This window comes from Haemorhous mexicanus, chromosome 4 (assembly GCF_027477595.1).
Source record: "Haemorhous mexicanus isolate bHaeMex1 chromosome 4, bHaeMex1.pri, whole genome shotgun sequence".
Lineage (NCBI taxonomy): Eukaryota > Metazoa > Chordata > Aves > Passeriformes > Fringillidae > Haemorhous > Haemorhous mexicanus.
Window position 1 is genome coordinate 66751256 of NC_082344.1, and position 17804 is coordinate 66769059.

Here is a 17804-nt window from a genome sequence, read left to right on the forward strand (position 1 = left end):
TGCAGTTATGGCACTATAAATCATAGGATCTTAGAAACATTAAGGCTGTAAAAGACATCTAAGATCATCTAGTTCAGCCACTAACCCAGTGCTGCTGCAACTTTATACTGTTAGTAACAGTTTTCATTCTCTGTTCCTTCTGTAAAGCAATTTTTTTTTAACATATAGGTACATGAGCACACACTTTCTTTTATTTTTGAGATGAAGTTTAACAACAGATATTCACTTAGTAGCCATTTTCTCTTTCTGCACTTTGAAATTCACAAATCAGTGCCAAAAAAAACCCCCAAAATTACATTCAGAAGAGAACAAACAGGTGCTAGAAATTGAAGATCAAAAGCTAAGCAGTTAATGCCTACCTGGAATATGGAAATGCCTAGGAGCCTGCTGATAGACAGAAGGAGAAGATTTGCTGTCAGAGTACATGGATAAGCTTGGAGTGCTCCGACCACTTTCACTGCCTCCAAGGGGAAGAGCAAAGAAAGCAGATAAAAGAAAAATGGAAAGCAAAGTAGAGTATTTCAAGCATAAAAGCTTGTTTAGAATGACTTGTTAATCCAACAGTTTTAAATATATGGTTTTGTAAAACCCATTCTTTTTCAACATAGTATATTGGCTCAAACTCCTAACATCTCATCAAAAATTACTATCTGATAAATGTCAGATTAAGATGCCCTGCTTTGAAGTGAAAACTTCTCTTTTAATGATGCTTTAAAAAGAAAATCAAAGGATAAGAACATCCAGAATCTTTCAATACGTTTTGCACAGCCTTAATGGAATAATCTATTGATCAAGTGTTTTAAATGCTATGGCTGCTAGCCTGCCCCTGAAACTAGTAATATACAATTCAGTAGTGTTTAAATTATCTCAAAGCAGGACCAGACCAAAATATAAACATTATGGTTAAGTCAAAAAACCCTGCATATATCAGTGACAAAAAGAGATGCTGAAATTTGGCTTTCAATTGCAAACTTTTCCCACAGGTAACATGCCACAGCATTTTTATGCAAACAAGGTTGGATTATCAAGTCATGGATCTATAATGCCATAGTCACTTCACCAGATTTCAAGATATACATAGGATTTTTCCACTTGTTTTTTCAAATGCTTATTAGGTGCCATTCATCTCCTCTTGGCTTATTTCCCTGAAGCACACTCTATGGCATTATAGTGCTGCTTGGCAAACAAAAAAGTAAAGCTCTACTTTTTTGGGACTTGTAAAATCCTTTTAGTTTACAGCACTGTTAAGCAACTGGAAGCAAACATGACATTTATTCTTACATTAAATGATTGTTAATTTGCTGTTATTGTTTTAGTGTGGATGAAGCACAAATTTAATGGCTGGTAATAATGATGTTGTAGCAAGTTTCTCTGGGGTAAAGAAAGTGCAGCAGCTCAGGGTATTAGATCTGCAAGTGAGTTTTGCCTTCATGAAGGGGATGTTCCATAACCACAGAGCTGCTGGGTTCCCAGAGCTGTCAAGGCCATGCCTGTGGAGGTGGTCTCTGCTGACACACAGTGGGTCCATGGCCACCCCACTGCCACCAAAGCCAGCCTTGCCATGCACCACTGAGGTCAAGGGGACAGTGCCACCGAGCTCAGTGGGAGCAGAGACAGGACAGACGAGGTCAGAAGAGCGTGCTGTGTTATCTCATGACAATACACCAACTAATCCAAACTAAATTTTGTGTCTGCTGTGTTCACAGTAGACCAAAAATTAAAACTCAAAAGCTGTTCAGCTGTGACCACTCAGTGATTTCTTGTTGGAAAGGTGTAATCTGGGACATTGAGAGATTGAAATCCCAACTACAGGTGCTGAGAGCCTATGGTCCTTCCAAAATGTTATGAAAAAATTAAGGAGTTACTGAGAATCTGGTGCATCACCATGAGCTTGCAGGCAAGTAGTCCTCAGACAAGAAACCAGACAGTTATTCAGTTTCTTGACTCCCACTTTGCCCTTGGAAGGAAAAAAGTGGGGACAGGTTTTCACTCCACATTTATGAATTCCCCTCTTTCTTTGCTGCTTGCTGCCCAGATTCCTGCCTATCCCTATTAAATAGAAGAACCCTCAATGTCACTGGCAGATACTTACTAAAATAACATCCATTACACCTCCAAAATTCTTAAAAATTTTGTAATGTCCTTCACTCAAGTTAGATATTTTTATTGGAATTTTCTAATTTAAACAGAAAATGAAAGTTCTCAAGAAATTTCCACAGTAAACTGATTTCTCATTTACTTAAAAATTAGCATATTATTAGAATGCCTATTCATATATGATCTGCATGAATAATCACTTCATTGAGCAGTGACTCAAGGTGCTGGTATTGTACACACACAGAAAGTCATTCTTCAGACAGGGTAGAGTGTCAGCAAGGAATCAGGAGGAAGCATTAATTAAGAGGAATAAGCTTGTAGAAACACAAGATGTAAGTGCAAGTACCAGGGGACAGGGAATCTAAAAATTGCTCAGTGCAAAGATCATCTGTGTGGAGCAGTTTGCAAAGCCATCACTCTAACTTGCTCAAAATGGAAGAATTAAGGATGAAATTATGGAAAAGGTTCTTCTTAGACTCCACTCATACAAACTGATGCACATTTGAACTTTCATTCTGCCAATGATTCAGATAGACATGTGAGTAGCTGTATTTCACATTTTGCATACCAAAGTAAGTGTTTAATAATAAAGCAAACTGAAGACCCATGTAGAAAGTTAATGAGTAGGAACTACAGACAGCCACTTAAGCAAGGCTATAATTTCAATCTCTAAAATGAGACTTTGCCAATAAACTATCTCTTTCAAGGTTTGCTTAGTACAGACTGAAGAAGAACTTCAAATAAATTCTCAGAGAAAAGACAACTACCAGAGAGAGCAATTTTTCAAACTTTTGGGTTTGCCTTCTGCTGTAAGCAGCCACAGGCTGTGATCTTCCCTACTGATCAGTGAAGAGCAAAAAACCAGAATCTTGAACTCTTCCCTGGATGTTGTTTAACTTGGAAAGAATCTGGGAAGGCTTACTTTGAACGGGATTGTAAACCACAAAAACTTCCTTGTGTCTTCTGGTTGCTGACAGGGCAGGCTGTACTTTTAACCCTGTGTGTGTAGAGCCAACTGACCAGGGCTCAGTCCTTGCTCCATTTTCAAGAAAAAGTATAATATTGCTTATATCTCCCACTTAGTCAACTTTTATCTTATCTGTGAGAATGGGAAATTTTATAGTAAGTTACAGCAAGAGCTGTTTAAGTTCAGGACTAAAGAACAAACAGATGCCACTGGTTGAATGAGGGAGCCATCCAAGCCTACTCACAAAACTGGACCCTTTAATATCTCTGCCCAGAGTGCATTAAACTAAAAGAACTTTTCTGAAGTTTGATGACTAATTATTTTCAAGTGTTCAAAGCCAAAAAAAAAAGGGCTTTGGAAGCTGTGTTCCTGCACTACAAAGGCAAAATAATTTCCACTATGTTTTAAGCAAACATTTTTTCAGCAGGGCTCAGCACAGTCAAAGACTCCATCACCCCAAGAGGAACTACTACACCAAGCCCAGGTGCTTGGAATATCACACCTATCACTTGCAGTGGCATGGACTGTGAAGCTTTCTTGAAGTGAGGTTGTCACAGAACTTATTTTGAAGACAAAAAACCTTAAAAGAGCGCAACCAAATCATCTGCCTTCATGATAAATAACAGCTCATCCCATGACACTTCATGGGAGCTAGACTGCAGAACACTGATGGAAGAACAGGAACTTAGTAATCATATTTGTCACTGGAAAAAAATTATGAGCCCTGTCATTCTCAGGAAGAACATGATGCAACCTCAGTGAAATCAAAAGGAAGATTTTGCTTGTCTTAGTTTCCCTAGGGTAGTAATGTATCTGTCTACTGGAAGTGTAAAGAAATCTCTTTTATGTCATATGTGGAGTGCTGGTTTTAAAAATATTACTTCTAGTACAGTAAAGCAGTGAATTATATTTGGATCTTATAATTTTTTTTTTTTTTAAATAAGCAAGATTTCACTTTTTTAAAACTGAAGTGGCAACATCAAGATTGATCTGGATACAAACCAGCTATTGCTACATTCCCTCTCTTCCCACACTAACCACTTTGAAGAGAAAAAAGAGCACATCCACACCATCAAAAGGCTCCTTAAGATAAGGGAAAAACCACATTCTGGAACTCTGAATTTAGAGACCTTGAAGAGGATGAAGCGAATCTCTGGAATTATTCTGGACAGAGACATTAACTCAGTGTAAGTCAGTGAATAACCTATTCAACCCTGGCAGGGCCCAGGACTACCTACTTAGGAAAATTACAAAAAGGTTCACCTGCCTCAAAGGAACACTGTGAAGCATTGTAAGATACTGCCTGCAAAATATCTTAGCTCCTTGAGAAAAAAGTGCCTCAGAATTGCAAAATATTATAAATTTGATCACATTACTAATAATTATTTGGGCACAAGTAGGTACCACTTAATGATTCCTTCATCCAAACAGCAGCACTGAATAATTGCTGCTGCTCTGAGAAACAGCAGGTAGCACTGAGCAGAAACTCATTTGCACAGGAGTGCTGCCAAGCAGCTGCCAACAGGACTTTGAGGAAAGGCTTTCCATACACTGAAATCCTGTGCTGCAGCACACTAAAGAAGTTTCTCTTACTCAGTACATCAGGTTGGATAATACCATCCAAAATGAGAGGACAGATACAAAAACAGTTCAAGCAGTGCCTCAGAGAATACCAGGGATTGTGCCAGCCTTTCAAGAAATGTGTAGGAGGCTGACTGCTTCTGGTTGTGGAAAGGAGATTTGCAGGTAGCCTCTAAAAGAACAACAAACAGTTTAATCTCATCAGCTCTTTCCTCCAAAATTTACTCTCAAGGATCATATTTGGATGTCTCAAGCTTGATTCTGTTCCTGTTTATCCCAGTGAAATTCAACTGACTTTGGGCAGCATCAGGGCCCAAAAGAAGATCCATTAGTTATTATTCCAATGGCAATGGAATAATAACCTACTATTCACTTGAATGTGCAACTCTGTCTCCTGCAGAGGGTCATTCCCTTTTCTTTACTGGTTACAACCTCAAGAACAACAGTTTTACTTTCTTAAATCAGAGAGTATATGAGAGTCAAGGAACAGGCACTGAAAGTGTTTGCCATTCGTGTGGCCTCACAGTTCCTGTTGTTACTAGAGAAGACAGACTCAGGAGAAGACAAATGTGGTAGGTGAATGCCTTCTCTTTCAGACATTTACCAACTGACTAAAAAAAAGCCTTTGCCTCAAAGGTTCTTGGCATTCCTCAGCACTGTCTCATCCACAACATGGAGGCTGCTAGAAGTTACATCCACTGCAAAAAAACTAATGGTAAGGAGAACAGATTCAGTTACTGTTTTGTAAGATACAGCACAGACTAACTGAGAGTCAGTGCAGCTGCACTGATGTAACCAGCTATCATAATTTTTGGCAATGCTACAAATAATATGAAGAATATCTAAATGTTGGTTGGAAGGTTAGATAACTGATCATCCTATGTTGTATCAAATGTGTAAGCTTATTATACGATTTAGCATCACCAGAAAGGCTAAAGGTATTTTAAATATTTTCCTTCCTCAGTTTCATTATAAAAGCTAATTCCTTCCCTCTATCCCTTTGAAAGACACTGAACACTCACTGAAAAAGCAAAAATAAAACACCCCATACCCACTCAGTTTGTAAAACTTACACAGTACATCAAGGAAGCATTTGCACAAAATTAAGACAAATTGTATCCAAGTGGAAGCCATGCTTGCACAGACATAAAAGTGAAACACAGCTGAATAAATCTACATTATCACAGCACGGTTTTGCATTCCTGGACCTTACCTTTGAAGAAAGGGATGTAATGATGTCTGAATGTAGATGTAAGGCTTGGGTGTTGGGGCAGGGAGATGCAGCTACTGGTACCAAGACTGTGAGTACCAGCTGGGGGCAACAGAGAGTAAGTGAAAATAAACTATTTAGTTCACTTACTGAAAGCCACAAATTACAATGCCATCCTTTTTTTTTTCAGGAACATTTTCCTCCTGATGCTTAGAAAACATACAGTTTACATTTAAGTCTTCCTCTCTTTCTGGTTATTGCTAAAAACATGCCAGTGGCCACGCTGTGGGGTCGGCCAAGGGACAGGGCCTTTCTGCAGACAGCAAGGGCATCACCCAAACCGCTGTATCGCATCAGAAAATATTCCAGAAAAGGCACCACAAAAGGCATGGCTGCACTCAGGGGAAAACCTGCATATTAAAAAGCTGCAAGAGGGAATGAGAAATGCTCACAATGGGTCTCATGAAATGAAATGGGAAGAGCTTCTCTGTCTCTGGAGAGAACTGTGCCACGAGTGGGTCCAGTTCTCACTGTCGGAGCTGCACACTGCTAGGATTTACTTCACACTGCACAGGGCACTCTAGTGCATGGCTAATTTAAATACTTGAAGAAACATCCTGAAGTTATTTGAGCTCTGAAAGTTAGCTATGTGATTAAGTACCTTGAAAAATACTCTCAAGTCATCTCTGCTTTGCTGCAATAACATCCTGATACACAGTTTGGAGGATTAGTGGTAATTATTAAAAATGGTTATTATGAAGATTATCTTCTAAATTTTAAAGCATTCAATTTTTTTTTTTTTGGAATTCCTTTTGTCTTTCCTCCTTGCTTTAACATTGTGCTACTAAGATGAGGTGTGACAGCTACCAGACCTTCAGCAGAGATTATTGTCACTCTAATAGATTTTTTTATACTCCACCTCATTTCCATTTTGTCAAAGACTTTGTGTAGTACAAATATTCAAATCCTGTAAAAACTGTTTCTGTTACCTCTAAAATCTTCATTTTCCCTGGAAAGATTAAGAACTTGCATATTTCCAAACTAGTTTAGAATTATAATGTATCCCCTATGAAATTAAAAGACAACAAAAAAAAATACAAATGCTCTGTGTTCTTCACCTAAATGATGGAGTAGAGAAAAAATACGATTAATTTTGAGTAATATCACCAATTATTTCCAAGGATAAAACCCTGTACAGAGCCCAGATATGAATGGGGTTTTGTAAAGTATTCCCATGCAAAGGTCAAAAGGAGATGATCCCTCCTGTCTGTGGGTCAAGAGCACCAACACAGCTGCTACTACAGCCCAAAGCTGCAAAAAACTCTCTGTAAACTTCCCAACTAAAGCAACTTGGCCTTCAAAACTCAGCCATCAGAATTAGTCATTCCTCCAGCTCTTGCCCTGTGGAGAGGGGACACGAACCACAACCCTGTGGTACAAGAATGTAACACAAGGTCACTCGATCACCCTCTTGGCTTTGTGTGCACTCACTGCTACTGTGCCACCCCTTGGAAGAACTGTGGAATGAGTGTGCATCTTCAGGCAGGATGAGACCAGGATTAAGTCCCTTAAACCCTCCTATCTTGTGTCTACACAGAATCATTTTTTTGTAAATGCCTGGTTTTGTTTTCTTGGATGCACGTTCCTGAAGCATTTGTTTCCTTTCTCCCCATGGAACTGGCTTTTCACCATAAATAAATCCCTGCAATGAACTGCTATTCCACCTTAAACCCCTGACTGCTGAAGTCAATTCTACTTACAACATAGCACAAAGTAATGGAAAAATCTAGGGAATAAGTAAGGCTGATTTTGGATTACCTGGTCTGCTGTAATGCTGAGGAGAATGGGAGGTGGGGGTGTACCGACCATAGCCCAGGGAGCCAGCAGAGCTAGGACTTGATGTCCTGTACTGCTTGAAAGATCTGTCATCTTGGTCACCCTTAGAGGAAGAGAGAAATCACATGTTATTAGGGAAGAGAAGCAACTTCTCAAACAGGCAGAATATGCCATCTCATGTGTTTCTGTGCTGTGTTGATGGGAGTCAATGCTGTCCTAAGATTCCATGCAATCCTAATGAAATTAGGTGGCTTTCAGCACCTCCACCTGCAGAGTGACTGAAAGAGCTGTGCCAAGTACCAGAGAGGGGTCATGTTGCCAGGAAAGTCAGCACAGACATAAATTTAAAATTATAATTCATTTTGAAAAGAACTGTAAAAGTGTTGTTTCAGGACATTGTAATTTCCTGAACAAATGAAAGTGAGTGGATGATGAACTCAGGTCAGCACGACAACATTATGGTCACTTAGTACCCACATGAATAGATGCATAAAGGCAGCAGACAACACAAAAATCAGCATTTGCTGGTTTCACTACATCATGAAACTGACTGTGAATAAATTGCCCAGTGTGCCACACTGTAACATGGTCATTACCCTACAAAACCCAATATTAACACATCAGCATTAATACTGCACCATTGTGCAGAGCCATTCATACAATCCAATTCCCACTAAACCCTTGGCTTCAACCAGTCAAAACCATGTACACACCCTCCAAGCCTCTGATTTTCAACAGCTAGTTAAACTGCCACTGCAATTTGCAAGTAGGGTCTTCTCAACAGTAAAAGCACTGCTGAGTGAAATAGATGGGGAAGTGACTGTGTAAACTTGCTATAAAAGCAAACTCAAATTTCTTCTTTTTAAAGACACATGAGAATTGGCTTGAGTGAAGTTCATATTGGAACAAATCAATGTAACCTGCAGATGCTCTTTTATGAAAAGTCATACTTAAAAATTGCTTCCCCTCTCCTGTTCCAGTAGAAAAGCATGAAGATATCCTACACTGTATCGTCAGTCACTTATCATGAATATGGGGATGCCTTTAGGCATCTGTGTGATTCCCACTGGATCATTCATCATTTAAATAAACCATACATCCTATTAGCCCTACCATCATCTCCCAAATTCCTATCAGAACAACTTAATTATGTCCATACATTCATCTTTAGATGAATTTGGCTTCTCTGGGACTGCCCTTGACTCTACAAAGATGTACAATATTCTCACATTGCTCCGTCCCTTCAACATCACCCCAGACCTACCAGCTACATTTTCAAAAGTGGAAAATCAGTTTAGTATAGTGGCCAGCAGCATTATTGCTTTAACATCAAGTTCAGAAGCAGTTTTACAAAAAAGCAAAGAACAACTGAAGCCTTTCCAAGCGTGCAGTGTTCTGTAGGCACTCGGCCACCAATTCCTCTCAACATCCAGCTCAAGGTGTTTCCTTCCCACTCTAACCTTTGTGAAGAGAATTACAAGCAGTATTGCAATGGCTCTACAAAGTCTTGTAATGATATTTAAATACCATATGAGTGTCAGCTAATGCTCTGTGATGTGTCCAATTGTATGACACAGTGGAACTCTCCTCCAACAAAAAATCCCCGCAATAAAACAGAGACAGCAAGCACAGAGAAGCTGGATAACATAGGAGTATACACAAATCATGGCAGTCCCAACCTCCACACCAGTATCTCTTCTGGAACTTCACATTGGCAGTTTGGTGACTGAATTTAAAGGATATTGTTATAATCTTACTAAACATCAAGTTTTCATATTGTTTCAGACCTTACCTTTGTGTACCTTGTGCCTCTGCAAGGAACAATCAACCTAGTTCACATCACCAAACATTACATGAAACATGCTTTTATTTTTAAATTAGCAAAAAAATTACATCTATACTGGTTAGCTTCTCTGTTAACCAGTTCTTAAAGTCCTTAATTCTCCCTGATTACCAAAATTTTGCAGTGCATAAAATTGGGATAATGGAGAAAATAGCCAGACCCATGATATGAAATTGAGTTACTATCTGGGAAAATACATTAAATGCTTTCACTGCTTCCAAAGTGATGTTTCTTGAAACAATGACTAACTCAATGCACATCAAAATACACAGACCTAGAAGTTCAGGTATGTGCAAATGATTTAAAAATAGGTGCACACAAATAGTATAAGTAGTTTAACTATTTGTGGAATAAAAAAATGAGAAGAGTAAAAGAAGAGAAATCTATGCCGAGCCCTAATTTCAATGAGCTCACACTGGCAGCTTTAAATGTGAACATAAATCATATTTCCCAATATAATTTATTCAGTAGAGCTTGAAGAAGTGACCACCATACAACCTTTATTTTGGAAAGCAGAAACATGGATGACACTGGAGACAAATGCATACAGATGACAATCCAGAAGCAGAGCACATGTTGAAGACAAGTAACATTCTGAAAATCATAAATTATAAACCCCATGCACTGTAGAGGCAAGGGGCAAACCCCACATTTCAGACACTGCTGGTTATTAATATGACCAGGTTAATGCATCACAAAATGGGTCAGAAGAGGAGAACAAAGGCACTGGGGATTACCTCAGTAGGTGTTGGAGAGAGCAACTGAGGTGACTGCAAACAGCAACACACAACAAATTAGTGATACAAATTCATGCATGATGTTACTTGTGAGAAGAATTACTCTTAAAATATCACTATCCATGTATAACACATGATACAGTTAGGAAAAACACCTGTCAATTAAGTTAGGGCAATTTTTTTTACTATCTGTTTTGAATTAAGTACATAAGAACTAATATATAAATGACTTCATATTTGTCTTTGAGTGATTTCTCTACTACAGAATCCTAGGGTCTGGTGAGGCCAGTCCTGTGGCACAGAGAAGGGCAATAGGGAACTCCCAGTTAAAGCAATGCCTGAAACTACACACAAGCCCTAATTAAATCTGCATTGAAGGACCTCTAAAATCAGGACTAGAACTGACAGTTTTAAGGGTAAGAAAAATGCCTGCACTATTTATTTTCAATTAAACATCATGTAATTTGACAATCTGCTGCTCATTTTCCTTTCCAAATCAAACACTAAGTTTGGTTGGTTGAGCAAACAGACTGAAAGTCTTGCAGCTGCAGGTAGGAAGCCAGGATCCTGAAATTTGGAAGACAGGATTTCCTTTTTCTCCTGGTAATATCAAGGAAAATAAATAGGTGGAGCACCAGGAAATATGTTGGATTGCAGAAACAGTCCATGTTTGGTCTGTGCACCTCTGCCAATCCTGGATGTCACCAGGCACTTGAGGAGGGCCACTGCTACCAGAAGCACCAACAAATTTTGACATAAAAAGGAAGTGATTATGCTCCACAGGTTCAGGGTGAGGTAGCAGCTTTTGATTTTGTGAAATCAGAAACCTGAATACCATTTAAACCCTTTACCAAATACAATCTAATTATTTCTGAATACTTTACAATTGAGCTATCATGGTTCAGCACTGTGCAGAGAGGGCTTGGAAGAAAGCCTGCAAAACCTAACATATGCACTGCCCTTCACCTGACAGTGGTACTGAGACCTCAGTGGAACTGATTCAGTGTAAAAGGTGCAAGTGATAGCATGACTAGGGCTTTTATAAATATCATGACCATTAATTATAGCATTTATTTCTGCTCATTCACTGACATCTGGAGAGAACAGAGCAGACTTCCATGCTACACTGTATGTATATTGCTCATATCCAGCATATTGTAAAGATTTAATTTATAAAAATTTAGCTAAACCTATAAAAGCAATCGGAAAGTCAAATGAAATGCAGGTATGTTCAGAGAAGAAAAGCTAACTTGCATGACAGGAGTTATATACAGTTATGTTTCACAAAGCCCAGAATTAGTATTAGTTATTAGTATGTTAGTATTGTGTTAAATTAGATTTCATTAGCACAAACTGTATCATATTAGCTCTGCATATGAAAAGGCTGAAGTGCATGCATGATGTGAGGATGAAGTTAAGTAAGGAACAGTTGAAAGAAATTTGTACACAGGAAAGTGATACCATTGTTTTGTTACCAAAATAACATGGTACACTTTGATTAAAAAAAATCATGAAAGGCTTTGCTTCTCATTTTTGCATTATAATTAGCAATGGCTCTTGTTTCCTACCACATGTAGAACTACTCCCATGGAAAAGCATTTTAATTGCATGTCATCTCTTTAAAAAATGATCACAGAAAGGAATGTTTTAATTTCTACAAACTAAAAAAATGAAAATAACAGAAATTAACATCTTGGGTTTGGTTGTTGTTCCCTTTTTTTTGGAAATCATTGGGAATGAATGGATGACATGACTCAATTAAAATTAACTAGAGCTACAAATGTTCCAATTTTTTAAAAAAACGTTATGCACATGTGAATAGTCTTTGGCAACATGTTCAATGATGCACATAAAACCTGAAACTCAGAGTAAAAAAAAATACCCATGTTTCAGTACCTCCCCGTAACTATGCCTGTCATCTGAAGAGTAACTGATATATGGAGAATAGGAGATCATATCTGGGCGGTCAATGTTATAGATGGCTTTATTTTTAGGAAGAGCAGCCAAGTCCCTGTAGTCAAGAATTTCATCTCCAAGCTTTGCCTAAGAAAAGGAGGAAAGAAAGCAGTGAGAATAAGAAAGAATATGAGCAGGATGCAATCAGACAAGGAAAGATAAATGCAGGTAGAAAAGTCATAATCATAATAAACCACTTTTTAAATTTTGTTTGTGAACATTTAAATCTCTTGTATTTACTACACTATGCTAAATAATAATGCTGTTTTGTTTTATATACTGTTGCCTTCTACCTTGTCACTGGCATTTGGCTAACATGGCATCATTCCAATTCCCTGATTATACCCATTTACTCCTGGATGCACAAACAGATATAGGGGACAGATATTGCAGTCTTTATCAGACAAAACACACTGGATTTTGAAGTGGCTGTGGTGTGCAGAATTCCCCTGCTGTAAGCAGTAGTGAATAATCAAATATGTATTTCCAGCATACACTCTCCAGATGCTGAAAAGCATTAATCAGCTCTTTGATCTTCCCCATTCAGTTGTGTCCCACAGCTTCACCTCCTTGCCTATGTCTGAACAGCCCTTAATTATGGGTCACAAACCAGCAGGTGATGGATTTGCACCGTGTTGGAAGATCACAGATGCCACTCAAGTAAAGTTCAAATCCTCTCATGAGATTCACACAACCAACAGAGAGAAAGGACTGTGCTGGTCCCTGTTCTCCTACTACACATATTCCCAAGAGTAACTTATTACCAAGCTGCCACGTTTGCACAGTTTACCCTTAGGATAATTGCACCAAAATGTATCCAGCACATACTGTGTTGCAGATATGATGACAAGTTGGCCACACTGAGAGTGGAGAAATGGGCAGCATAATGGTCTCATTCCCACTTCTAGTTTTGCAGAAGGATAAACTTTGTTGGCAAAAAAAATGATGAGTGAATCTTGCTGTGCTCTGAAAATCTTAGTGTGATCAGCTATAAAACTGTAATAATGTTTTCCATATGCAAAAATACAAAAGTATCCAGGATTTATGTGTGCAGTAATTCTGTTTTTTCATAGCATGAGCTAAGAAAAGTTCAACAGATTTTTGTTTTCTATCAGATTAATAATCCAGGAAAAATTTAGTCTGACAATTTCCAGCTACCCCTTTTTCTAAAACAATGCATGAATTTGTGCAAGCATAAACGGCATGAAAAGAAGGAAGATTACTCTTAAACAGGAAAGTAGAACCAAGGTGCCATAACCATCACATATTCCCATCCTCAAAACTTAAGAAAAAATGTGTTTTAACCAAGAATGTGATTCTGCAGCCATCTACAGATCTCACTTTCATTGCAGCTCCTCTAAGAAGCTAAAGAGCAATTAAATATGCCCTTAATGAGGGTAAGTCACTCCCTGCTGAGAAAGCAGCAGAGAGCTCTGATGCAGAGACAGGTAATGCAAAGGTGAAGAATGTGTCTGACCCATCTGCCCCAGAAATACTTTGGGCAGCATTATATCTACAAGGAAGGCCAAAAAGGCTGTGATTTAAGATAAGGTATGCAGGTTTTTGGCCATTATTCTAGTGAATTCAAAGTAGTTCAGAATTGGGAATATTTAAATGTGAATTATAATAATTTTGGCTCTCCATCTAGATGTGCGACTTCCCATTAGATTTCAGATGTCAGAGGAGTAAAACTTAACTTGTTATGTAATTCCTTTCAGTTCAGATATAACAATGTGGGCAAATTTGGATGAAAAAACACCTTAGGGATACAGCTGCTTTCTAAACACTCAATTCTTCAAACATTGAGTCTACCCTGTATTTTTATTTTATTTGTTTCACCTACATTCAGTTATGTGAATGGAGTTCAAATCAGCTCAGGAAAGCTCAAATTACAGCTAAGAGGCTTCAAGCCATTTCTTCAGTAATTTGGTATTTAGGGTTCTGGTAAAACCATGCTCTAAGTATAGAGTATCTGTTTCATTTGGAATATGTAATTTTACAAACATATAATTGTGAATATGATCTGTATAAAAATATAGTGTGATTTCTATTCCCTGTATAAGAGCACACATAACACAGCTATGGAAACTAATGTAAGCCTTCCAGCTGGGTATATTAGGTTGGAGCACCTAATTCTGCCTTAATAAAATTAAGCAAAGTATAAAGCAGGACTTTTATTTAAACCTTTTTTAATGGCATAATTTAGAAATCAACAAATTTTTAATTAGGAACTCCGAAGGGCTTCCAGCACTAGGGCAAATTTCAGTCAGGATGTAATGAAGTCATCCCTACAGGTCATGAAAAGATGCCCATTGCCTTCAAAAGGCAATGTGCCCTTTCTCAGTGGAAGAAGACACTAAATTCTGTTATCAGTAGCTGAAGAACAAGTGGTATGGCTTTAGTGAACCATCTGGATGAGGCACGTTCACATTTATGTCAAAAAAACCCTTTTTTCACCTTTCCCTGTGTGACCACAGCACCGTGGCCCAGAAGCACAGCTGCCCTGCCATGGGGTGGTGCCCATGATGATGTTCAGCACTGCTCTGACTCAATGGCTTTGGAAGTGTAAGCACCACAAACTCACAGTTCCTAGGATGGAACTGTTTTCTCTAAACTCTTCTGTCCATGAAATACTCCACAGAGCTGGTAAGGTACAATTTTTTCTGCAACATTAATGACTGGATCTATGCTACTGCTGAAAACTGCTGCCCTCTGTGCACCATCCCACCCTGTTCTGCCTTCTACATTAGAAGTCATGGAGACAGCTTGGGGTGGTTTTTTTTTTGCTTCTTTGGTTGTCTGGAGGTTTTTCCTGAGTTATTGTTTAGCTCAGTCCAGCCTCAAATTTGACTGCATATCTCTGTGTACACACTAGTATTAAGAGCAAAGAGAGATGGAAAGGCATAGCCAGAGAGGGACAGGGCCACATGTGGGTGGGACCTTCCTTTCGGTGGCAGCAAGAATTTAGGTTTGGCAAAAACAGCCACAAAAGCACACAAGACAGATCTTGAGCATGTCTGTATGTCATAACACTCCTGTAACAGAAAACACATGTTAAAACAGACAGCCAAGGGACCATTGTGATAATACAGAAGTCAGAAACATATTTTTAATTCTTTTTACTTTCCTGTTTGTGAAAGCCAAAATAGGATTGATTCAATCAATCAAAATCAAGTTTTGACAATTAGGCAGTGAGAGATGGGACAGACAGAACAAGAACTTGCACTTCTCTGGGGAATCTTTTTTTCTGACTGACTCATATTGCTAGACAACTTTACTCTTTCCCAGTCTCAGCTGTATATTACAGTAAAAAACATCAGGGTTGTGTGCTAATTTAATGATAGCCTTTAAAACAAAGAAACAAAAACAGAAAAGGAGAATGGAGGTTCATCCTTGACTTTTAACAGCCAGTGAAGCATGTTTAAAGTTGTAACACAAACATCAATAAAAACAGTGCCATCCTGCAGTTAGATAAATGTCTCTAAAAACATATAAATCTTAGGAGAATTCTCATGCTTAAAAACACAATGAGATGGTGCAGGCCTGAAAAAAAGAGCTCATCCTGCCAAAGAAAGTGCTTACATGATAATAGGCTCCCAGCACAATGAACTGTCTTCACAATGACATTTCTTGGCTGGTAATGTACCATTGGTATTCAGCAGCACTCAGAATCACTGATAAGCACCTAGAGAAGGAGCACTTGCTCCACTGCAAGTTCAGTCTTACTCAGATAAAGCCCATATAACTTTTATTTGAGGAAAAAAAAACAAGTTTAGATCCAAAGCACTCTTTTGCTTGTCTCTATGTAGGAGATAAAAGCCCTTAATATTTGTATAATAACCTCTCTGGAAGTCAATTGCATCTCCAGCAAGTTTCTCACTACATGGCTCTGACTGATGAGGATGAACTGCATACCTGAAGGATAAATGGCTGGGAGAAAGAAAAGCCCTGGAAATGCTGAAGCCCTGCAAGAGATATCTGTATGGATCATAGCACACTTGCATTTTTTATCTATGGTAGCCTTGAGAACTTGGCCATGAACTCTAAACTACAGCAATTTTGATCTTGTATTGAAAAAAAAAAAGTCCTAAAAGTTTTTTATACTTGTTATTTTAAATTCTCTCCATGAGCTTTTCGGAGTGTTTTGTAAACCATAAACACATCAAAGGTCCTCTGAGCAAGGCACTGGCATTTGGCACGGGCAGAGTCCTGCAATCACACACATGAGAGTTTCCATAAGCAACCTGATGCAGGCTCAGGAGCTCAATTTAAACAAGTTGTGTTCAAATCCAAGCTTGTAATCTACCTGTGGGCTGTACTGTTTACTTAAACTTTTCTTTTCAGAAAGAACTGTGGTATTGTGCATGCTTTGGTATAAGCCAGCTCTAGCTGTAGTGTAAGTGCTACAAATACACCACAAAATATAGGAGGAAAATGCCAGAATTCTGTAACAGCAAATGCAATACTCAAATATTTTAAACTTGAGAAAATAATTCCATTTTAGAGGAATCACCAACTACGGGGGTTTAGAGACACTAACTTGTCACCGACATGTTTTAGGAAAAATCCTTTCCTTAGGATTTTTCCCTCCTGAGAAGCTGAGAGGCCTCAGGAACAAACTGTAAACAATTCTTATCTGCTGCTGTGGAATGCAACAGGGGGAATCTGTGATTGGTCTCATCTGGTTGTTTGGAATTAACGCCCAATCACAGTTCACCTGTCCAGACTGTCTCGGTGAGAGACAAGCCTTTGTTATTCCTTCCTTTCCTATTCTTAGCTTAGCCTTCTGATGAAATCTTTTCTCTCTGTTCTTTTAGTATAGTTTTAATATATTTTCTATCATAAAATAATAAACCTAGCTTGCTGATACATGGAGTCAACTTTCTCGTCTCTTCCCTCATCCTGGGACCCTTGTGGACAATACTACAAATGGTGACCCCGAGTGAAAAAAGGAGCACCACCACAGAAGGTGAACACCGAGGACAGAACTGACAGATGGTGCCTCGAGTGAAATCACCACAATTGGACCCTGAGTGAGGAAGAATTCTTCATTTGGCTGGCCGCAGAGAGAACCTTTTGAAAAGTCTCCGAGACAAGATGTCCAGAAGTCTTTGCAGCACAGAGCAGTCTGCTGAAGCCCAGAGGACACTGTCACAAGGTACTGTTTACACTTCCCTTCCTGAAAATGCTTCCCTTCTTACAAGGCAGATTCGGATGTGGACAAGGGTGCCTACGGAGGCAGAGGTTCCATTCTCTCCCTCAGAGGAGAAACTTATTGGCCTCTGGCAAAAATGGGGTCATGAGGACAGAATTCCTATGCTGAAGATACATTTCTATGAGTTTTTCAGGTGGGCAAAGCACCATGGCTTTTTCACTGATGTGCTGTATGCCCTTGATTCATACATATGGGAATGCATGGAATTCATTATCCGAGACCTTCTTTACCGGGGACTTGGATTTCCTCGGGTTTATCCGTCATTCAGAACTCTCTTCCCAGTTTTGAAACGGAAAGTGACTGCATATCAGTGGATTGCGGATTGCCGAGGTATGTCTCCCTTCTCGCTGGCGCTGGCAAGA

General features: G+C 38.9%; 1 protein-coding gene across 12 annotated transcripts in view; it reads right to left on the bottom strand.

Annotated features, from left to right (window-relative positions):
• Positions 1 to 17804, bottom strand: part of ABLIM2 (actin binding LIM protein family member 2) — a 131316-nt gene that overhangs the window by 27790 nt on the left and 85722 nt on the right. For 2 of the 12 annotated variants that reach the window (XM_059845237.1, XM_059845235.1), the window contains exons 10-12: positions 12168 to 12314; positions 10272 to 10304; positions 7674 to 7794 (exon numbers count right to left, since the gene is read on the bottom strand). In XM_059845237.1, the coding sequence (XP_059701220.1) occupies positions 7674 to 7794; positions 10272 to 10304; positions 12168 to 12314 (301 nt within the window). Of the gene's footprint in view, positions 1 to 359; positions 462 to 5858; positions 5958 to 7673; positions 7795 to 10271; positions 10305 to 12167; positions 12315 to 17804 lie in introns of all 12 variants that reach the window. The other 10 variants (XM_059845239.1, XM_059845236.1, XM_059845241.1 and 7 more) reach the window with 8 other exon arrangements.